Source organism: Hypanus sabinus, chromosome 10 (assembly GCF_030144855.1).
Source record: "Hypanus sabinus isolate sHypSab1 chromosome 10, sHypSab1.hap1, whole genome shotgun sequence".
Classification (NCBI taxonomy): Eukaryota; Metazoa; Chordata; class Chondrichthyes; order Myliobatiformes; family Dasyatidae; genus Hypanus; species Hypanus sabinus.
This window is the reverse complement of record NC_082715.1, coordinates 136,289,036-136,313,799: the sequence shown is the minus strand read 5'-3', so window position 1 is coordinate 136,313,799 and position 24,764 is coordinate 136,289,036. Positions and strand designations below refer to the sequence as shown.

The 24,764-nt window shown below is 42.2% G+C and overlaps 1 protein-coding gene across 2 annotated transcripts in view; it reads left to right on the top strand.

Moving 5' to 3' along the window:
• Positions 1-24,764, top strand: part of LOC132401164 (uncharacterized) — a 52,152-nt gene that overhangs the window by 6,807 nt on the left and 20,581 nt on the right. For both annotated transcript variants that reach the window (XM_059983082.1, XM_059983083.1), the window contains exons 2-4: positions 20,426-20,552; positions 20,636-20,811; positions 23,977-24,131. In XM_059983082.1, the coding sequence (XP_059839065.1) occupies positions 20,426-20,552; positions 20,636-20,811; positions 23,977-24,131 (458 nt within the window). The remainder of the gene's footprint in view (positions 1-20,425; positions 20,553-20,635; positions 20,812-23,976; positions 24,132-24,764) is intronic.

The window sequence follows — 24,764 nt, the reverse complement described above, 5'->3', positions numbered from 1 at the left end:
TTTGGACAATATGAAGATAGCTGGAGGGGCATGTAGTTTTTAGGAAGTAGAGAGGCTACAGAAGGACTTCAATGAGAATGGTCAAAGATGTGGCGGGTGGAATACAGTGTTTGGAAGTGTTTGCTCATGCACTTTACCAGAAGAAATAAAGGAGAGAACATTAAAAAAATCCGAGGTGCATGGGACTTGGAGTCCTCACGTAGGGTTCTCTGAAAGTTAATTTGTTGGTTGTGAGGAAGGCAAATGCATTCTTAGCATTCATTTCGAAAGGACTAGAATATAAAAGTAAGGATGTAACGTTGAGGCTGTATAAGGCTCTTGTAAGGCCTCATTTGGAGTATTTTAAGTAATTTTGGCCCCCTTATCTAAGAAAGGAAGGGCTGACATTAGGGAATGTTCAGAGGAAGTTCACGAGAATGAAAGGATTATTGTATGAGGAGTGTTTCTTGGCTCTGGGCCTGAATTCAGAAGAATAAGGGTGACCTTATTGAACATTGGAAGGGTTAGATAATAGTGGATGTGGGTAGTATGTTTCCTATTTTGGGTGAGTCTGGGACCAGAAGGCACAGCATCAGAATAGAGGAATACCCATTTAGAACAGAGTTGAGGAACTTCTTCAGCCAGAGAGTAGTGAATCTGTGGAATTCGTTGCCAAGTGGAGGCCAAGTCATTGGGTATATTTAAGGCAGAAGATTGGGGCTGAGGGGGAAATGGATCAGCCATGATGAAATGGTGGAGCAGACTCGATGGACTAATTCTGCTTCTGTGTCTTACCGTCTTATGAATGTGAATTTGTTATTACAAATGGGAGCCAATTTTGAACTGACTAGATATTCAGCAAGCTAATGCTGACCCCACTTTTTCCCCATTACCACTTGACCTCTGTGTTTCAGATGTCTGAATATATACAGTGACTGTCTCCGCAAGTTAATGTGGTAAAGAACTGCGAAGAGTGAAGAATGAGAAAAGAAATTCTTAAGCTCCCCTTGGATAGATAAACTTTTGGGTCTAAAGCTCTGACCCTGGATTTGGATATCTCACTTAAGCCCATCACTGCTACCCGTACATAGCCCTCTTGACAGCTTGCCAGAGTCCTCTATCCTGGGCCAGTCTTTCAAGTTGTCTCCAGGTGCAGCCCATCTTGATGTACCCTTCCTATCCCAGGGTTGAAGTCTTTGGAGCTGCTGTTGGCGTTTCTGTAGCTCTGGGTTTTTACGGAATGGGTTTCCTAGCCCCAAGTCCAACCCTTCTCCTTATGGGCTTGTTTTTTTAGTCCCTGGCGGAGTTAGTTTTAGATTTCCCCGCAAGCCTGGTATGAAAACACCAATAGCCTTGACTGGAGAGTCCTACAAAAAGTGGTGGAGGTGGCCCAGACCATCACGGGTGAAGGCCACCCCATCATCGGACACATCTACGTGAAGCGTGGTGACAGGAAAGCAGCATCCATCATCAAGGGCCCCCACCACCCAGACCATGCTCTCTTCTCACTGCTGCCATCGGCAGGAGCCTCAGGATGTCAAATGTTTTCATTAGTTCACTCCTTTCTACCTCAATGCATCAATCCCTTCATCCCCAATCGACCTCGTGAAACTGCTATCCACTGCAAAGTATCCTTTCTAAATTGTGGACAGCAGGCCTGTACGTGATAATCCAAGTGGAGTCCCACTGGGGCCCTGTAAACTTGTATCAGAAGTCTTCTAAGCTTCTGTGTTCAGAATCGGGTTTAATATCACTGGCATATGTCGTGAAATGTGTTAACTTTGCTGCAGCAGTACAATGCCATTCATTACAAATATAGAAGTCAAACTGAATTACAGTGAGTATATTAAATAGTTAAAATAAGTACTGCAAGAACAGAAAAAAAAAAGTAGTGAGGTTGTGTTCCTGGGTTAAATGTCCATTTAGAATTTGATGGCTGCAACACACTCAACAAAAGTTGGGACAGAGGCATGTTTACCATTGTGTTACATAACCTTTCCTTTTAATAACACTTTTTAATCGTTTTGGAACTGAGGATACTGATTGTAGTAGATTTGCAATTGGAAATTTTGTCCATTCTTGCTTGATATAAGACTTCAGCTGCTCAACAGTCCGTGGTCTCCGTTGTCTGATTCTCCTCTTCATGATGCGCCATACATTTTCAATAGGAGATAGATCTGGACTGGCAGCAGGCCAGTCAAGCACACACACTCTGTGTCTACAAAGCTATGCTGTTGTAGCCCGTGCAGAATGTGGTCTGGCATTGTCCTGCTGAAATAAGCATGGACGTCCCGGGAAGAGATGTCGCCTTGATGGCAACTTACGTCTCTCTAAAATCCTAATATACGCCTCAGAGTCAATGGTACCTTCACATACATGCAACTCACCCATGCCGTGGGCACTGATGCACCCCCATACCATCTCAGATGCTGGCTTTTGCACCTTTCGCTGATAACAATCAGGATGGTTGTTTTCATCTTTGGCACAGAGAACTCGACGCCCGTTTTTTCCAAAAACTAGCTGAAATGTGGACTCATCTGACCACAGCACAGGGTTCCACAGTCTTTCGGTCCATCTGAGATGAGCTCGGGCCCAAAGAACTCGCAGGCGTTTCTGCATAGAGTTGATGTATGGCTTCCTCCTTGCGTAATACAGTTTCAAGTTGCATTTCTGGATGCAGTGACAGACTGTGTTAAGTGACAATGGTTTTCCGAAGTACTCCCGAGCCCAGGTGGTTATAATTGTCACAGTAGCATGACGGTTTCTTAGGCAGTGCCGCCTGAGGGCTCGAAGATCACGGGCATTCAACAGTGGCTCCCGACCTTGCCCTTTACGCACTGAGATGTCTCTGAATTCTCTGAATCCTTTCACAATATTATGTACCGTAGATGTTGAAAGACCTAAGTCCCCTGCAATCTTGCATTGGGAAATGTTTCTTTTGAACTGACTAACAATTCTGTCACAAATTTTGGCACAAAGGGGTGAGCCACGACCCATCCTTGCTTGCAAAGACTGAGCCTTTGATGGACACTACTTTTATTCCCAGTCATGATACCTCACCTGCTAGCAATTAGCCTGCTTAATGTGGAGTCTTCCAAACCGGTGTTACTTGAATATTCTGTGCACTTTTCAATCTTATTTTAACTCTGTTAACTTTTGAGTGTGTTGCAGCCATCAAATTCTAAATTTGTGTATATTTACAAAATACAATTAAGTTGGTCAGTAAAACTATTGAAAATCTTTTCTTTGTGCTTTTGTCAGTTAAATAAGGGTTCACGTGAATTAACATATCACAGATTTTTGTTTTTATTGCATTTTGGAAAATATCCCAACTTTTCTGGAAATGGGGTTTGTATATGTCTGTATGTATACATCTGTGTAACACCAGGCACGTCTTTGGACTGCGGGAGGAAACTGGAGCACCTGGAGCAAACCCAAATGGGGCAAATGTATAAACTTCTCACGGACAGCAGCGGAAATTGACCCTAGGTCGCCAGTGCTGTAAAGTGTTATATTGACCACTACACCTTGATTCTTTCTGTGGAACCACGTATAACTACTGTCTTATGATTTAATAAAGATCCTGTTATAATCTTTAGTAAGGGATTACAAAATGCACCCTATGACAGATACTTAATAAAGTGGGCATTTATGGAATAACATGTTGCTTCCTTGAATAGGCTGAGAGGGCTATCCAGAATCTTGGAATTCCTGGTAGATTATGGTCTGCATTTTGGTCCGAATTTTGAAAGGCCTAGACAGAGTGGATGTTTCCTGTAGTGGGGGAGTCTATGTTCAGAGGGAACAGCCTCAGAATAGAGAGACATTCCTTTAGAACAGAGACGAGGAGAAATTTCTGTTTACCAGAGGGTGGTGAATCTGTGGCATTCATTACCGCAGACGACTAAAGCAGAGATCTTCGAGTCTTCTCCTTTGCCTGTCCTATTTCCATATTCTTCCAATGTCTAAAAGTCAATTGATCTGCATTTGGAAGGAAACCAAAGACGCACTGCATACTGAGTGAAGGAAATTCTCTTCCTTATTTTGAACCCGTAATCCCTTAGTTCCAGATTCCCACATCAAGGAATGATGTGTATTTGTCACATTCCTGTATTTATCCTGTTGTGATTCCTGTACATTTTAGATGTTCCAGTAAGGCCAACCCTTGTTTTGATGATGAGTAGAAGCCTAGACTATTGATCCTGCACCCCAGGCAGTCTATGCGGCAACGATATCAAAAATTTACCTTTCTTTTTATCCTGAATATTCTAAATGACTCTGCTCTACATTCCTCTTGGGCTGAGAATTCCAACAGTTTGTCACCATTTGTTGAAGAAATTTCTCATTGGTGGCCAGTGGTGTTCTCCACGGATCAGTGCTGGGATCTATTTATGATATATATTGACTTGGATAACAATTTTGTTGGACTGATTAATAGGTTTGCAAGTGACACAAAAATAGCAGAGTTGTGCATGGTAAGGAAGGTTGTCAATGGATTTGGCAAGGTGTGAATCAGTTGGAAATTTGGGCAGAGAAGAGGCAGATGCAGTTTAATCTGGACAAGTGTGAGATGTTGAATTTTGTGAGGTCAAATGTAAGGCAAAAGTATAGAGTGAATTATAGAACCCTTAAGGAGCATTGATGTACGAATGCATCTTGGGGTGCAAGTCATGGGTTCCTGAAAGTAAATCTGGTAGTAATAAACGAATGCAGCAACTTGCCTGCACATCCCAAATAAACAGTTGCCAAGGGGTGTTGCAGTTGTATCAAACTGAGGACTCTTGTGACATTTGGATTACTGCAAAACAGAAAAAGAGACCTTCAGTAACTTGCCAGGCAAGATGTTGTCTTGAACAGTATATAGTGTGGGAGGGTGCTACAATGTACTGATGTTCTGGCACAAATGGAAGGTCGGCTGGTGAGGGGTCTCGGCCTGAAACATCGACCTTTCAGAGAATGCTGCCTGACCTGCTGAGTTCCTCCAGCGTTTAGTGAGTGTTACTCTGGAAGGCCAGCTAACAGATGGTTGCTCCAGTCCCCAGCTGTTGATCATCTCCAATCTGAATCCGATGATGGGGCTGAATGTAAGAATTTAGAGATGATATAAAGTCAGGTGATGTGGATTGTAAGGAGGTTGCTGCATGGTAATAAAATATCTGGTACCCTTTGGAATTCATTACTCAAGTGGCGTGTGGCAACGTGAGCTGTGATATTCCTCTAGTTTTATTTCAATGGCTTCCTTCACCAGGCAGTCCCAAAAGCCATTGGCACAGCACAGTAGTCTTGTGTAGAATTTCAACAAAGATGAAGGTCTCGTTGTAAGAAATGAAATTTGATTGTAAACAAGGTGGGAAAGCGGAAACCTGATTGGATGAGGACTAACCAATCAGGAGGGACAGATGACAAGGGTATAAATACCACTGGACTAGATGTGCCCAGGCATCACACCTGACAAAGATGGCAGAGTTTGTCATCAAACTGTTGTGTAATCGATATCTGTACCTGGCTGGTAGCAGAGAAAGCACTAGATCCTTTTTCAGATAGGAGCCCTGGTATCACATGAAAAGTTTGTTGGATGCCACGTTTTTATTCAATCCAGGTGCTGTTTGGTTTTATCCGCAGACAACCTTTTAGATCATTTTTGAGAGATTTAATCCCAGGCTGGATGTGAAGGAGCCAGAGAGAAATGTGCAGTGGGGGAAAAGGCCATTTGGCCCGACGACTCTATGGCTACTACACTGATCTCATTTCCTTGCACTTGACGCATGTCCACTTACTCCTTTCCAAAACATAAGCAAAAGCTCTTCAAACACTGTACGCATACCTACCTTGACCACCACCTCTGGCAGCTTGTTTAATGTCCCCACATTCTGTGTGGGGAAAATCCGCTCTTCTGATCACCTTCAAATATTTCCTCTCTCTCGTTAACCCCACTTTCCCCTAGTTTCAAGCTCCTCTGTCCTTGGAAAAAGGTGACTATCTGTCCCGTCCATGCCTCTCAGTTTTATAAACCTCCTGCACTATGTTGTGAGCAGTCTCAGTGTGTTCAAGTTCTCCTTGTAATTAAAGCCCTCCATTCCAAACAACATCCTGGTGGTGAATCTCTTCAGCACTCTCTCCAGCGCTGCCTTTCTGTAGTGTGGTTACCAGGGCTGCACTTTCCAAGTGCGGCCTAACAACGTCTTGTACAACTGCAACAGAGTTCAGAGTAAGTTTGTTATCAAAGTACATAAACGTTACCATATACAGCCCTGAGATTTGTTTTCTTGCGGCATTTCACAGTAAATAAAACAAAGTACAATCCATGAAAAACCTTACGTGACAAATACAGGCAAACAGCCAGTGTGCAAGAGATAGACTCTGCACGTATATAACAAATAATAATAAGTAATAAATATCTAGAACAAGAGTTGTAGAGACCTTGATAGTGAGTCCATTGTTGGTGGGGGAAAAGATTGATGTTTGGGGTAAGTAAAGTTACCCCCTCTGGTTCAAGTGCCTTATGTTTGAGGGGTGGTAACTGTTCTGAACCTGGTGGTGCAGGGCTTGATGCTCCTGTACCTCATTCCAGATGGTAGCAATAAGAATAAGTCCTAGATGGTGGGGTCGATGATATTGGATGCTGCTTTCTTGCAACAGCACTCTTTATAGATATGTTCGGTGGTGGGGAGGGCTTTACCTGTGATGGACTGGGCCATATCCACTACATTTTGCAGGATTCAAGGGCATTGGTGTTTCCGGACCTGGCAATATATTCTCCATTGCGCATCTGTAGAAACTTGTTGGTTTTAGATGGCTTGCTGAATCTGTGCAAACTTCTAAGAAAGCAGAGGTGCTGCCAAGTCATTCTTTGTAATGGCACATGCTGGAACCAAGACAGATCCTCTGAAATAGAAACGCCAAGGAATTTAACGATGGTCCAACTCTTGTGCTTAATATCCCTGCCTATGAGTGGAAGCAAGTTAGTTGTCTTATTCACTGCCCTATCCACCTGTCGCAGTGTTTCTTAGAAGCTGTCACTTTGCCTGCCATGATCTCTCTGCACCTCATCCCAGCACGTATTCTAATCGGTGTTCTGTGCCAATGAAACAACAACACTTCATGAGGAGTCTCAATGCTCGATGACTCAGCAGGATGTTTATGAAACAAATCGCTAACATCTTTTACTGCATTCCAATATGTGGTAATGTCTGTTGAGCCTGACTTAGTGTCAGGACAACCATCGGACATCGAAGTAGAGGTAGGCCATTCAGCCCATCAAGTCTTCTCCATATTCAATCATGGCTGATTTATTATCCCTCTCAACCCCATCTTCCTGCCATCTCCCTGTAACCTTTTTAATGCCCTGACTAATCAAGAACCTGTCAACTTCTGCTTTAAATATACCCAGTAACTTGGCCTGCACAGTTGTCTATGATGAATTCCCCAGATTGACCACCCTGTAGCTTAAGAAATTCCTCCTCATATTTGTTATAAATGGAAGTCCTTGTGCTCTTCATTATTTCTTCCATGTGTTGTCTGAATGGGGAAAATACAAGGTATCTGTTGAACGTGGTAGAACTGAGTCAAGTTACCTACTGCATCAAGGAACATTCTTGTATTGGCTTGTTTTCATGTTCAGTGGTTTCTAAATGAACCCCTTTATCTCATTTCCATCTCCCTAGTTTTGTATCACACATTCATAGCTTATGTTCAAGCTGCTTGCAGAGATCTAATAAAAAAAATGCAAATTAGGTTTTATTAAACAAAAATAAGATAATGTATTTCTAACTGCAGATACTATAAGCATAAAATTGTGCATTTTCACACCAATGATGAGCTTTTTTACTATTCTTCCTTTCTTTTGTGTTTGAGAAATATTATTGGCAGAATTGAGTGTTACCTCTTACAGGATTAAATTAGGTGTCAACAACTGTTAATTTTCTCACAATAAATAGCCAGCTGAGATGCCTTTTGACCCATATCTGAGCATTGAGTGCCGAACAAAACACTCTAGAGTTTAGTATGACATTAGCTGTTAGTTCTCAGGTTACTGAAGCATGTCTATTCCACTAACACCTAATAATTTTGCATTTGGTTTACCGTTCCAGTTTATCGCTTCTTGCATTAAATCACAACTGCCTCTCTTCTCACTACTGCCATCAGGAAGAAAGAACAAGAGTCTCGGGACCCACACTGCCAGGTTCATGAACAGTTATTACTCCTCAACCATCAGACTCTTGACCAGAAGGAATAACTTCACTCACCCCCATCACTGAAATGTTCCCCCAACCAATGGACTCACTTTCAAGGACTCTTCACCTCATATTCTCAAAATTTATTGCCTATTTATTCATTATATTTTTTTCTAGTTGCACAGTTTGTCTTCTGCACTCTGGTTGAATGCTCTAGTTGGGCGGTGTTTCATTGACTCTGCTATGGTTATTATTCTATAGATTGACTTGTTTTGGCGCTTTATCTGGGGGTCAATGTTGTTGGATTTTCTTTGTGCAGTGAGGGGGTTTTGGGGTCTACATTCTTGAGGTTTTTTGTGCGGAAGAGGAGTATTTTGGGGCTGGTGTTCTTGTGTTTCATGCGGGGGGGGACTTGTGGGCTGATGATCGCATTGCTATTCTTGGTTTCGTGCCTATCGGGTAAAGAAGAATCTCAGAGTTGTATGCTTGGTTAATAAATTAACCTTTGAATCCTTTGAAAATGAATCTCATGGTTGCATATGGTGACATATACAGTGGCATACGAAAGTTTGGGCACCCCGGTCAAAATTTCTGTTACTGTGAATAGCTAAGCGAGTAAAAGGTTACCTGATTTCCAAAAGGCAAAAGGTTAAAGATGACACATTTCTTTAATCATTTAAGCAAGATTACTTTTTTTATTTCCATCTTTTACAGTTTCAAAATAACAAAAGAAGGAAAAGGGCCCGAGGCAAAAGTGTGGGCCCCCTGCATGGTCAGTACTTAGTAACACCCCCTTTGGCAAGTATCACAGCTTGTAAACACTTTCTGTAGCCAGCTAAGAGTCTTTCAATTCTTGTTTGGGGGATTTTCTCCCATCCTTCTTTGCAAAAGGCTTCTAGTTCTGTGAGATTCTTGGGCCGTCTTGCATGCACTGCTCTTTTGAGGTCTATCCACAGATTTTTGATGATGTTTAGGTTGGGGGACTGTGAGGGACATGGCAAAACCTTCAGTTTGCACCTCTTGATGTAGTCCATTGTGGATTTTGAGGTGTGTTTAGGATCATTATCCTGTTGTAGAAGCCATCCTCTTTTCATCTTCAGCTTTTTACAGATGGGGTGATGTTTGCTTCCAGAATTTGCTGGTAGTTAATTGAATTCATTCTTGCCACTACCAGTGAAATGTTCCCCATGCCACTGGCTGCAACACAAGCCCAAAGTATGATCGATCCACCCCCGTGCTTAGTAGTTGGAGAGGTGTTCTTTTCATGAAATTCTGCACCCTTTTTTCTCCAAACATACCTTTGCTCATTGTAGCTAAAAAGTTCTATTTTAACTTCATCATTCCACAGGACTTGTCTCCAAAATGCATCAGGCTTGTTTAGATGTTCTTTTGCAAACTTCAGGCGCTGAATTTTGTGGTGAGGATGCAGGAAAGGTTTCCTTCTGATGACTCCTTCATGAAGATCCTATTTGTGCAGGGGTCACTGCACAGTAGACCAGTACACCACCACTCCAGAGTCTGCTAAATCTTCCTGAAGGTCTTTTGCAGTCAAACGGGGGTTTTGATTTGCCTTTCTAGCAACCCTACGAGCAGTTCTCTCAGAAATTTTTCTTGGTCTTCCAGACCTCAAATTGACCTCCACCGTTCCTGTTAACTGCCATTTCTTAATTACATTAGGAACTGAGGAACCAGCTACCTGAAAACGCTTTGCTGTCTTCTTATAGCCTTCTGCTGCTTTGTGGGCATCATTTATTTTAATCTTCAGAGTGCTAGGCAGCTGCTTAGAGGAACCCATGGCTGCTGATTGTTGGGACAAGATTTGAGGAGTCAGGGTATTTATAAAGCTTTGAAATTTGCATCACCTGGCCTTTCCTAATGATGATTGTGAACAAGCCATAGTCCTAACAAGCTAATTAAGGTCTGAGACTTTGGTAAAAGTTATTAGAGCTCAAATCTCTTGAGGTTCCCATATTTTGTATGGTGCTTGTTTCCTTTTTTTCCCCACTCTAAAATTGTACAAAACAAGAATAATACACTAATCTTGCTTAAAATGGCGAAAAGAATGTTTCAGCTTTAACTTTATGACTTTTGGAGATCAGTTCATCTCCTACTCTCTTAACTATTCACAGTAACAGAAATTCTGCCCAAACTTTTGCATGCCACTTAGATAATACCACTTACTTTGAACTCCTAGTTTGGACTAGCTTCCTGTATGAAATCATTGCCATTGTTAGTGGATTTTAAACTTCCTTGTCTTTGTTTTCAAATCCCTCAAATTGTGTTTCGCCATCACTAAATGACTCACGGACACGTGTCCTTTCTGCCATTGATGGCCTATTGACCTCTGCTCTGAAGTTAATTTCCTGAACATTTCTTTCTATCTATCCCATTCCTTTACATTTACCTTGTTGACTAGACATGTAAGCAGCCATCCTGATTTTATTTTGTGGCTTAGTATTGCGAGCTTCTCGACTAATTTTTTTTTGTGCATTAACAGTGCCGTGTTGTTCAGGTGATATTGGGAGAAGTGACTCAGGATGCCAAAATCAAAGTAAACTTATTATTTAAGTATGCATATGTCAGCATATGCGACACTAGGATTCATCTTCTTACGGGAAAATAAACAATGGTATGAGAACTATGCATTGACATTGTGCAAATACATGCTAATATACTTTGTGTACTTGCATACTACACATGAACACATCCAGGAGTTGTAAAGAGTCCTTGAAATTGAGTCAGTGGGTTGTCAAATCAGTTCAGTGTTGAGGTGAGTGAAATTATCCACACTGGTTCAGGAACCTGATGGTTGAAGGGTTAGTAAGGCTCCTGTACCTCCTGCCTGATGGTATTAGTGAGAAGGGGACATGGCCTGGATGGTGGGGGTCTAATTAATGCTTAGAACTTTTGACTAGTGTTCTCTGTTTTCAAAATTAACCATGTGAAGCATATCATTGTCCAGACATGACTAAAAAAATTTTCAAATGTAGTCATATCCACTTAATCTAAAAAATATTTTATCTTGGAAATGAGTAAAAGAAGGTTGCCAGTATTTTCCTGTGGGTGTTTAATGTTATGCATAAAGTATGCTCATTGCTAGTTTTTGTGGTTACCATAAAATCTGACCTACTTTGTAAAAGTTGAATTAAAGAGATGTTTTCATATAAAGTTGATGACTAAATGTCAGAATGTCATTTTGGTCTTCTCCCACTACTCTTGGTACATAAGACCAGAAGACTCGGGAGCAAAAATAGGTCACTTGGCACATGGAGTCTGCTCTGCCATTCAATAATGACTGATCTATTATCCCTCTCAACTCTATTCTTCTGCCTTCTACCGTATCCTTTGATGCTCTAACTGATCAAGAACCTATCAACGTCGACAGCCAACTGTGGTACTGAATTCCGATGATTTGCCACCATCTGGATAAAAAAAAAATTCGTCCTCATTTGTTCCAAATAGACGTCTCTCAATTCTGAGACTATGCCCTCTGGTCCACTACAGGAAATATCCTCTCTACGTCCACTCTGTCTAGGCCACTAGATAGGTTTCAATTAGATTCCCCCTCCCCTTCCTCACTCTTGTAAACTCCAGGAAATTCAGGCCCAGTGCCATCAAACACTCCTCATATGTTACATGGGAAGTGTCTTCTCAAGTAGCATACTCAGATTTTGCTTACCGTTCATGTTGAAATGGCCAGTACATTCCTGACCATGGAACTAGATTGGCTGGTGATGTTTTGTTCAGTATTTCATGAATAAAATTTGTTAAGTTAAGCGCAGTGAAGTCCAATTCTGGGTTGCATTGCATAGTGAGAAATCTGACTGGACGCTCCTCAGCCTGACTCCTACGACTGAGTTAGTCAGGCCTTCTAGAGAACTCACTGCCCTACCCGGCATAGGCAACAAAAGCTAAAACATTTGCATTAATTACCATGCAATCAGATTTTAGAACACTTTTTGTCAGTGAAATAAAATGTTTATTGCACCATCCTCTGTAAACTCTATAGAATATTGTGCATGAAAATCCCAGGAGCTAAGCAATTTCTCAGGTACTCAAACTCTGCACCAACAATAATTTCACAGCCAACATCACTTGGAGCACATTTCTTTTCCATTCTGATGTTTGGTCTGAACAACAACTGAATCTCTTGACCACGTCTGCATGCTTTAATACATTAAGTTGCTGCCACATGATTGGCTCATTAGATACTTACAGTAACAATTAGGTGTACAGAGTACCTAATGAAGTGGCCACTAAATGTAATTAATCTGTGAATAAGATAATTAGTGGGTTAAAATTATGCAATTTAAGCAAAGTTATCAATAAAAACATGCATACTCAATAAACATATTTGCACCTGAATATTGCTGCCCCCAGACCATCCCTAAATTGTAACAGTTGTTAATGCAGCTGAGATATTTGAATGTACTTGTGAAGAATGAATTAATATGAACATTTAATATAATTTAAGCGAGTATCCACCTACACACAATATTGATTTCAATATTGAAGTTCCTTGGCAGACACTATAATTTGAATCCAGTGTGAAAATGTAAAGATTGTTTAGATCTCCAGTTCTGGAGCAGCTAACATGTGGTTGACCATGGGGAAAAATAATTGTTTTTGAGATCAAGACTAGTAAATTTTAGTGATCACCCTTGCATCTTCTTTAAAGTGCCAAGTTCAAAGTATAAGAAAATTACAAGAGCTCTGGGTACCACCCCAAAACTCTTATCTCACTGGTGGTGGCAATAACAGACTAAACTTGTATCCATGAAGACTGTTCAACGGTCGTGGCAGAATTTGAATACTATCTATAAAGTCAAGCGACACAGGTGACAACAGGGCTTCACTTCCAGGTGAGCTCAATGCCTTCTATGCTTGCTTTGGCTGTCAAAATATGGAGGAACTGTCACAAACTCCCACAGGCCCCAATAATCCTGTGATTTCAGCCTCTGAGGCCAGTGTACGAGCAGCCTTCAGAAGGGTGACCCCACGATAAGTATCCAGGCCAGAATGGGAAAACTGGCCTCGTAGTAAAGACCTGCACTGATCAACTGGCTGGAGTATTTACTGAGATCGTTAACCTCTCGCTTTGACAGTCTGAGGGGGAAAAAAAACCTGATTCAAGTGGTCTGAATGTATACTGATTCCTGGGAAGAACATGGTAACCAGCCTCGGTAACTACCATCCAGTAGCACTTGCATCCGCAGTGATGAAGAGTTTTTGAGGTTTGTGATGAAACTTATCAACTCCTGCATGAGGAATTATTGGATCAGCTCCAGTTTGCAAAAGGTCCACAGCAGATACCATTTCATTAGCTCTACATTCAACCCTGGAACATCAGTACAGTGAAGGTGCCTACATCAGGATGCTCCTTATCGAATACAGGTCAGCATTTAATACCATCATCTCCTCAAAACTAATCAATAAGCTTCAAGACCTTGGCTTCAATACCTCCTTGTGCAATTGGATCCTCAATTTCCTCACTTGCAGACCCCAGTCAGTTCGGATTGACGACAGCATCTCCTCCGTGATCTTCATCAGCGCGAGGCTGTGTGCTTGGCCCCCTGCTCTGCTCGCTTTACACTCTTGACTGTGAGTCTAAGCATAGCTCCATTGCCATATTCAAGTTTGCTGACAGTCACTGTCATTGGCTGAATGGAGGGTGGTGACGAATCAGCATACAAGAAGGCAATTGAAAACCTGGCTGAGAGGGGCAACAGCAACATCCTCTTACTCAATGCCAGCAAGAGCAAGGAGCTGATTAGGAGGAGGAAACCAGGGGTAAGGTAGAAGGAGATGAGTTATTAACTTCAGACTTTCTGCACTTTCACTCAAAGAGTTGAACTGCGCATGCATGTAACGAGAGCTGTATAACTCATCTCCTTCTACCTTAGGCCACAAACTTGTCAATCACCCATGCTGTGGACCACTTCTGGAGGTCCAAGACGCCGACTTCTACAAAGAAGGATCCGTATGCTCCACGACCGCTGGACTCAGTGTGTAAATGTAGGCGGGGACTATGTTGAAATATAAATGTGCTAGGTTTTCTAAAATGGACTCCTTCTGCCGTAGGCCGCAAACTTATCAATCACCCCTCATATTGCTTATTTATTTATTATTATTTCTTTAGTTTTGTCTTTGCACAGCTTGGTGTCTTTTGCACACCGATGGAATGCCCAAGTTAATGTGGTCTTTAATTAATTCTATTATGGTTATTATTCTATTATGGATTTATTGAGTATGCCCATAAGAAAACGAACTTCAGAGTTTTATCTGGTGATATATATGTACTTTGATAATAAACTTTGAGCATTTATTATCAATGCATGTATACTATATACAACCTTGAGATTCGTCTCCTTGCAGCAGCAAGGTTAATGCCCGTTTAAAAAAAAAACTAACTTTTAAGTTCAAATAAAAATTTTTATCAAAATACAGTATGTTTCACCATAAGCAACATTGAGAATTAAATCATAACTATGCTTACTACTGGTACACCAGAATTCCTGGGCAATGTGATTTGAGCTGCTTCAGTTCCCATCTCAGGTAGATAGGGTCCTTAAGAGAACTTTTGGCATGTTGGCTTTCATAAATCAAAGTATTGGGTACAGGAGTTGGGATCTTATGTTGAAGTTCTGTAAGATTTTATTGAGATCTAATTTGGAGAATTGTGACCAGAACTGCAATCTATGCTTCTTATCATCTTGTACACCTCTATCAAGTCACTGCTGATCCTCTTTTGCTCCAAACAGAAAAGTCCGAGCTCGCTCAACCTCATATTAAACATGCTCTCTCGTGCAGGCATCATATTCTTTGATATCATTCTTCTTGGAAAGGTTGAGCACTGTGGAACTAACGTTCTCCGTTTTCTCGATTTCACTGCAAGGAGTATTGGACGTCAGGTGGCTGAGCTTAAGGCATGGATCAGCATCTGGGGATTATGACATTATTGCCATTAGTGAGACCTGGTTAAAGGAGGGGCAGGACTGGCAGCGCAATGCTCAGGGGTTCTGTTGTGATGGGATGAGAGGGATTAAAGGAGGAGAGGTGGCATTACTAGTCGGGGAAAATGTTACAGTAGGTGCTCAGTCAGGACAGACTGGAGAGCTTGTCCACTGAGACTATATGGATGGAACTGAGGAATAAGAATGGGAGGACAGGCCAATGGAATTGTATATTATAGAATTTGGTGGAACAAATTACTAGAGAAGTTGCAGACAGTTGTAAGAAATATAAGACCCTAAGCACATGGGAGCAGAATTCGGCCATTTGACCCGAGTCTGCTCCATCATCTCATCATGGCTGATCAATTTTTTCCCTCAGCTCGATCATCTGCCTTCTCCCCATATCCATTTGTGCTTTGACCACTGAAGAATGTTGACGTCTGCCTTAAATATACATCGGGTTGTGATAGTAGGTGGTTCAAATTAGTAGAGAGATTGCAGGCAGTTGTCAGAAATAATACGTTGTGATAGTAGGTGATTTTAAGTTTTCACACATATTGATGGGGCTCCCACACTCTAAAGGGACAGTTTGTTCTGCTGAACTGAAGTCGTTGGGGCAGGTGAGGGTACAGCAGACTGTGATGTAATATTTTGAGACTGTCTTCCTGCGGTAATTCATAGCAAATAAGTAATGGTGACTGAGTTTCATTTCTGGATTTTCCCAAGCAGAGAACCATTGGGGGATCTACAAGGACTGCGGGGTTAAAGGAAGTGGCTCACAGCTGGACTGGGCTGTGGTTAGTTCCCAGCTAGACTAATGTGTCCAGTTCTGGGCACCAGACATCAGGGTTGTGGATCACAGGCTACATTGCTGCTGTGAAATAGGATAGATCCATGTTCAAAAGTTCAAAGTAAATGTGTTATCAAAGTATAAATATGTCATTATATCCTACCGGGAGATTCATTTATGTGTCTTATGTGAGTGTTACATACTGTTGTGCATCTCGGTCTGGAAGCCAAGTTCTTGAACATTGTTTTATTTGGCGGTGTGTGTGTATACGGTTAAATTGAGAATAAACGTGAATTAGAACTTGAACCTGATTTTCTTGCAGGCATTCACAGTAGAACAAAGAAATACAATTCAATGAAAAACTACACGCAAAGACTGACAGCCAATGCACAAAAGAAGATTAACTGTGCAAACACAAAAACTAAATGAGTAATATTGAGAGCAGAAGGTGAAGAGTTCATACTAGTAAATTTGATTAAACTTTGGCTTTGTAGCTAGCTGTCGAGGCCTGTGCTGGGTCCGTTGTTGTTTATCACCCGAGTTGTTAATGTAGATGACAATGTGCTTAACTGGATCAGGAAATTTGCCAATGAACCCAGAATGAGTGTGTAGTGGGCAGCGAGGAAGACTATCAAAGTTTGCAGCAGGAGCTAGACCAGCTTGATAAATGGCAGATGGAATTTAATACATCAGTTACACTTTGGGAGGACCAACCAGTGTCGGCCTTACACAGTGAACGGTAGGGCATTGGGGAGTGTGTAAAATCAGTGGGGGGATCTGGGAATACAGATCCATAATTCATTGAAAGTAGTAGGCCAAGAAGATAGCATCATGAAGAAACCCTTTGGCACATTAGCCTCTATCCATCAATGTATTAAGATTGTATAAGATGTTGGTGAGGCCTAATTTGGAATAGTGTGTGCAGTTTTGGTCACCTACCAACAGGAAAGATGTAGATAAGATTGAAAGGGTACAGCGGAAATTTACAAGACTGTTGCCAGGAATGCAGGACCTGAGTTATAGGGAAAAGGTGAATAGGGTAGGACTTCATTTTCAGGAGGAAGGAGAATGAGTGGAGATTTAATAAGGGAATATAAAATTACGAGGGGTGTAGGTAGGGTTAATGCAAGCAGGATTTTCCCCACTAAGTTTGGGTGAGACTACAAATGGAAATCATAGGTTGAGGGTGAAAGATGAGATATTTAAGGGGAAATTGCAAGGGAACTACTTCATACAGAGGGTGGTGCTTTTGTGGAACAAGCTGCCAGCAGAATTGGTGGATGTGCCCTGTAACCACATTGGCTTCCTATCAGTGGTGACGAATGTGTTGGACCAGATTCTGAGGGGCATTCTGCATTCACTTTGGAGAGGCAAGGACTCATTTGAAGGAGCCCGCATGGTTTTGTACAGGAAGATCATATCTCATGAATCTGACTAAATTTTTCTATTAAGTTAACTGAGGAAATTGATGAAAGCAGAGCAATAGACATTATTTACATGGACCAGGAAGGATTCTGATAGGGGTCCGCATGGTAGGCTGGTCCAGAAGTTAAGTCATATGGGACCTGAAGACTGTGGCCAAACTGGATTCAAAATTGGCTTGGTGGTAGGAGACAGAGGCTTGTGGACATCCATAACAAGTAGTGTACTGCAGGGATTGGTGCTGGTGAGACGGTGGTAGGGAAGGCAAATGTTAGTCTCCATTTTAAGAGGACTAGATTATAACACACCACTCTTGTGGGTTGTATCGAAGGCAGTGATGAATCAGCATACAGGAGGGAGAGCAAAAGCTTGGCTGAGTGGTGTAATAACAACAACCTCTCACTCAATGTCAGTGAGACCAAGGAACTGCTTGTAGACTTCAGGAGAAGGAAGCCAGTAATCAGAGGTGGAGAGTTTAAATTCCTGGATGTCCCTGTCTCAGAGGGCCTGTCCTGGGCCCATCAAGTAAATATAATTGTGAAGGGAACACGGCAGTGCCCCTACTTTCTCGGGAGGCTGTAGATTCGGTATGCCATTGAAAACCTTGGCAAAATTCTATAGATTTGTGGTGGAAAGTGTGCTGACTGACTACATTATGGCCCAGTATGGGAATACCAAGACTTTGAGGGGAAAGTCCTACAAGAGGTAGTGAATTCGGCCCAGTACATCATGGGCAAAACCCTCCCAACCATTGAACACCTCTACATGAAACATTGCTGTAGAAAAGCAACGTCCATCATCAAAGATCCTCACCACCCAGGCCGTGCTCTTTTCTCACTGCTAACATCAGGTAGAAGTGCCTCAGGACTCGCACCACCACGTTCAGGAGCTGTTACTACCCCTCAATCACCAGGCTCTTCAATGAAAGGAGATGACTACATTTCAATAACTCTTATCTTGTTGTTTAATGCTCATTATTTATTGCTGTTTAATTATATTTGCTCAGTTTGTTTACAGTTTACCAATCATGTTTACAGTTGCTGTTCTGTAGATTTGTTCAGCTTGCCCACAGAAAAAGAATCTCAGGGTTGTAAGTGGTGATAAGCACTGGGATATGAAGCTGAGGTTTTATAAGGCGTTGGTCAGACTGCACTTGGAGTATTGTGAGCAATTTTGGGCCCCTTATCTAAGGAAAGATGTGCTGGCATTGGAGAGGGTCCAGAGGAGGTTCACAAGATTTATCCCAGGAATGAAAGGGTTTGTTTGATGTACTTGCATGTAGGCATGTACCTGCTGAAGTTTAGAAGAGTGAGGGGTGGGGTGTGTCTCATTGTTGAAACCTATGAATATTGAAAGGCCTAGATAGAGTAGTTACGGAGAGGGTCCTTCCTGTAGTGAGGAAATCTCAGTCCAGAGGGCACATCCTCAAAATAGAGGATGTCATTTAGATCAGAGATGAGGAATTTCATTAGCCAGATGGTAGTGAGCCTGTGGAATTCATTGCCCTGGATGGCTGTGCAGGCCAAGGCATTGTATACGTTTAATGTGGAGGTTGATGAGTTCTTGATTAGTGTGTCAAAGGTTACGGAGAGAAGGGATGAGAATGGGGTTGTGAAGGAAAATAAATCAGCCTTGATGGAATGGCAGAGCAGACTCGATGGGCCAAGTGGCTTCATACAATCCTATGATTTTATTTTTGCACATTTTTCACTGGAATGTCGGTGGCTGAGGGGTGATTATCTTTGCATGTCACGTGTACGTCAAAACCTAGTGAAGTGCATTGTTTGTGCCAATGACCAACACAGCCCTGTAATTATGCTGGGGGCAGCTCGCAAATGTTGTCATGCTTCTGACACCAAAACAGCATGACCACAACCTGCTTACCTAACCTTACCTCGCGCCTTTGGACTGGAGCACTCGGAGGAATCACGGGGAGGACGTACAGACTCCTTGCAGAAGGTGGAGGGAATTGAACCCCAATCAGCAATCGCTGGCGCTGTAGAGTAATTGCACGAGCCACTGCGCTATCGCGACACCAGGTAAAACTGAGGGGCAGAGACAGAGAAAGGCAGTCTTTTTCCTAAGGCAGAGAAGTCGAGCACTAGAGAGCAGGTTTAAGGCGGGGGGGGGGGGAGAAACTTAAAGATCGCGGGGCCGAATTTTTTCAGAGGGTGGTGAGTGAGTCGGCGGTGGAGACTGATACAGCTGCAGCTTTCAATGGGTGTTTGAACACGAATGTAAAAATGTGTTCAGGAATATGTGCGTCATTCAGGCAAATAGGACTGGTGTAGGTAAGCAGTCAACAGGAAAGAGCTGGGCCTAAAGGGCCTGTTCCTGTGGTAAATGTTTCTGATTCTTCAAACAATTATGTTCCTGTTGTGTGTATGGAACAGAATTATGGGGCATCTGGTCAGTCTGAAATTGAACTAAATATGGTTTGCTTAAAACACACTCAGTGACCACTCAGTGCCTCTGGTACCCAATAAAATGCTGCCGAGTGTGTTCATGGCCGTCTGTTGCCATAGCCCATCCACTTCAGGGTTCGACACCTTCATTTGCGGGTGCTCTGCTGCTCACCACTGTTCAACGTGTTATTTCAGTGCGTGTCGCCTCCCTGTCAACTTGAACCAGTCTGGCCGTTCTCCTCTGACCCCTCTCGTTAACGAGGCACTTTTGCCCACAGAACTGCCGCTTACTGGATTTCCTTGTTTCTTGCGCCATCCTCCGCAAGTTCTAGAGAATGTTGTGCGAGGAAAATTTCAGGAGTTCCACAGTTTCTGAGATTTTGAAACCACCCCATCTGGCACCAACAATCATTCCACGGTCAAAGTCACTTAGATTGTATATCTGTTCTGATGTTTGGTCTGAACGACAACTGAACCGCTTGACCATGTCTGCGTGCTCTTATACATTGAGTTGCTGCCACATGATTGGCTGATTAGATATTTGTATTATTGAGCAAGTGTACAGGTGTACCTAATAAGTTAGCCACTGAAAGTGTGTGTGTGTGTGGGTTTTCGCTAATTCCAAGATTAGTTTCCAATCAAAAATGTAATTCTGTGAGGGGGGAGAAACTGACTCATTTTAATCAAAATTATTTTAAACAGGTCAGCTAGAGATCTCGACTCCAGTGAATCTCACAGTCAAGTCGCATGACTTCCACACTGTCCTGAAATGGGATGTACGTAATTCAAGTGAAAGAACTAGGTTTAATGTCGAGTTTCGTGAATACGTGTAAGTTTATACTTTCTTTTATGAGTTATGGTTAACAATGGAAGCAATCTGAATTGGAGGTTAATCGAAGCTTTTGTTTTCAGGACTGCAGAATGGAAGCCAGTTTGTGTCAATGTTTGGACACGTTACTGTGATCTCAGCAATGTTTTCATCGCCTCTGAGGATCAAGTGGGTGGTTACTATGCCCGAGTTAAAGCGGTTACGGGATTGCAGGAGTCAAAGTTTGCTTATACTAATCGGTTTACTTTTGCTCAAAATGGTAAGTTAGAATTCAAAGAACAGCCACAATCTTTATCTCAGCCAAAATCTGTCAATATTGCATAATGTATCTGAAGAATTATGACAATGAACATTGGCTTTGAGTGTAAACAAATGTGCTTTTGAAAATATTAAGGTACTTGTCTTTATTTCAGTTTTAAAAAGGGTTTTTCTAAGCATTCTATGCATTCTATTTTTCTAAGCATGGCACACGTGCAAACAAGGGGCAGGGGGTAGAGAGGGAGGGACGGACGTTGGAAATCTAGATTAGCACAAAAAACTGCTGGAAAAACTCAGCAGGTCAGGCAGTAAAATATTAATTGTGACACGGCGTGTCTCTTTAGAATCTCCTTTCTTAGCCGACTGCTTTCATAAGAGAACAGGAGGCAAACTGCAAATATTGTCAATGATTGTTAATCCTCTTCTTACCAAAGTAGCAAGAGATTGGGACAATTACTGAGTGACTGTTAGGAATCTGAGCCTTTCTCAGTTTTTACTTAAAATAAATCACTGTTACCTGTTAGTTTAAAAGGTGCGACCTTAAAGAATAAATTCAGATTTCTTTCTCCAATTTCACAATTCCAGTAGTATCATTTGAGTGTGGGGATGGATATTACCATCAGACATTTACTGTTCTTTCTCAGCATACAGTCATTGCCACACAACAGCTGTGTGTCAAGGAAGTGCAGATGTTAAAGAGAGTGAAGCTGCTGCCTCACACCTTGAGTGACCATTGGAAATGTACAAGGATGTTGCCGGGACTTGAGGAACTGAGTTATAGGGAAAGGTTGAATAGGATAGGACTTCAGTTCAAACTTCTCTAAAGTTATCATCACAATACATGTATGTCAGCATGTACAGCCCTGAGATTTATTTTATTGCAGGCATACATAATAAATCCAATAACTAATGGAATCAATGAAAGGCCACACCAACAACAAACGAGGGGATGATAGTATTGAATGCCAAAGTGAAGTCAGTAAAGAGCAACCTGACATATGCATCTTTGCTGTCCAGAATTTAAGGGTTGAGTGACGAACCAATGAGATGGACCTGTTGTTCCAGTAGGTAAATTGGAGTAGATCTAAGTCACTTTCCGAGCAGCAGTTAATTTTTTTTTATCACCAACCTCTCAAAACGCCATCACTGTGGATGTAAGCACTTACTGGACGATAGTCATTGAGGCGGGTTTTCACGTTCTTCTTGGGCACTGGAGCCTGGTTGAAGCAGGTGGATAGCTCAGACTGCAGAAGCAAGAGTTTAAAGATCTCAGTGAACGCACCGGCCTTTAGTACTCGGCCAGGTACCCGCATCTGTGCTGGATTCTTTCCGTGGGGTCAGCCTCCTGAAAGGTGCATGCACATTGGCCTCAGAAACTGAAATCACAGGATTATCGGGGCCTGTGGGAGTTTGTGATAGTCCCTCCAAGTTTTGATGGTCAAAACGAGCGTAGAAGGCATAGAGCTCATCTGGAAGCGAAGCCCTGTTGTCACTTTGAAGGAGATGATAGTCAAGCCTTGCCACAGCTGTCGAGCATCCTTCTTCAATTCAAGTTCAGTCCAGAATTGCCATTTTGCCCATGAGATGACTTTCCAATGATTGTAGCTGGCCCTCTTGTTAACTTCCTTGGACATCGAACTTGAATTCCTCTTAACTGGCCCTCCGCACATTGGGGATCTCGTGGTTCATCCAGGGCTTCTGGATGCAGAAAATTCATCAGCAAAGGAGAATGAGGGGAGATTAAATGGCGGTAACTAGGGAATATGCAAGTAGGCTTTTTCCAATGAGGTTGAGTGGGACTTGGAACAAGAGGTCAAGGGTTAATGGTGAAAGGCAAAGTGTTTAAGGGGATCATGAGAGGGAATTTCTTCACTCAGAGGGTGGTGAGAGTGTCAAACGAGTTGCCAGCAGCAGAAGTGGATTCAGGTTAACATTTAGGAGAAGTTTGGATAGGTACGTGGATGGGATCCAGGTGCAGGTGGATGGGACAGTGCCAGACAATAGCTCAGCATGGACTAGATGGGTGAAAAGCCATGTTTCTGTTCGGTGTGACTATGTGAGCAAATTTGGACCATGGTAGAATTGATGGGGGATTGGGTGGGGAGGAGGGAGGTGTGTAGAATGTTCAGTGGTAGAATTGAGACTGCGATTGGGAGGAATGGGGTCTGTGGAATGGTTTAATTGTAGAATTGATGGGGGATTGGTTGGGGAGGAGGTGTGTAGAATGTTCAGTGGTAGAATTGAGACTGCGATTGGGAGGAATGGGGTCTGTGGAATGGTTTAATTGTAGAATTGATGGGGGATTGGTTGGGGAGGAGGTGTGTAGAATGTTCAGTGGTAGAATTGAAGGGTTGGGTGAAGAGGAAAGGTGTTATAGAATGGTTTAATTGTAGAATTAACTGGGGATTAGCTAGTGAGAATGGAGGAAGGGTGAAGGGAATGCAGAGAGAAAGAAAGATTATGGAGGGATTAATGATGAAATATGATTGCTGAGGGAGCTAATTATTATGCCTTAGAGTTGGTTATTATTTCACCTAAATATCATCTCACTCCATAATACATAAATATTGAGCTTCATCGTTTGTGTCTGAAATACAACTATGCCAATAATTTTACAAGAACGGTCCATGGTTGTTCCATGTTCCTACCACTCTGTTGTAGAGTCAGACACGTTAGAGACATTTAAGGGACTCTTGGGTAGATACATGGATGATATAAAAATGGAGTTTATTTAGGGGGTTATGAAGGGTTAGAATGATCTTAGTTCTATAAGTTAACATTGCTGCACATATCAACCAAAATATTGTGGCAAAAGGAACCTGCAGGGCAGGATATTTTTACAAAATTAGGATTATAACTGATCAGCTTTGGGTAGAAAGATTTAACTTTTCATCCGTGATCATTGATTGAGTTGAACGCGAGATTTTCCCCTTGTCACGCATGTGGATAACTAAAATACAACTGTATGTATGTTGCTTCTTTATTTTAAAATGAATAGGCTAAGGTTGCGATTGATATCGAATAATGTGTTGCACAGAGATAATTGTTCTATCTGTTGGCACGTAATTAATTTGTTTCTTTCTGTAGCTCTAATGTCTGCTCAGTGTTTGTTGAAATTTTCACAAGGGGACTGTTAAATGTGTAATTGTAACTTTGTCTTGTGCAGCTTCCTTGGGAGCTCCTATTGTGTGGCTTAGAGCTGATGGCAGTCAGTTAACTGTGGAAGTCAAATATCCACCTCTTAATTCTACATCAAACAGCGGGCTTCAGGAATCTTTATCCTACCATGTGTACTGCAGGCGCCCCAACCAGACCGATCCGGTAAGATTTAACAAAAACTATTTTAATTTGTTGTCGCATTGAGTACTGCGATTTATTGTGCATCTTGAATCGTCCTTTGGAAGTAGTGGTGAGTCTGCTGTCTGTCTGGTGGGCACTGCTGCCTCGGGGCTAATGGGCAAGGAATCCCAGGATTCAGGCTTGGTGCTGAAGAAGGGTTGATGGTATAAGACTGCAAGACATGGGGATTAGGCCTTCAAGCCTGTTCTGCCATTCCATCATGTTTGATTAGTTGCCTCGGGGCGGTGTGTGGCTTAGTGGGTAACCAGCAGCAATGGTTTCTCATATGCCTACCACCCTCATCCTTTCCTGTGTTTAGTGGTCATGGGCTTGATGGCTGTGGTCAGACTAGCCTGGGTTAGTAACCAGTGCATTTTGTCAATAGGAGGTGAATATTTTAAGGTGGGTTATGTGGGGCCAATGACGTGAGCTGCCTTGCTCCGGAATTCTTTTGTTTTTCTATCAGCTGTCATTTTTGTTAATTTTTGATTAAACCATTGAAAATAAACCATTTTTGATTTGGTGTGGAAAGTGTGAACAAGTTCAATGAGTTCAAAGCAATTTTTCACACTACTTTCATTTAATTTTTTTGTGTAAAGATGAGCGCAGTACCAG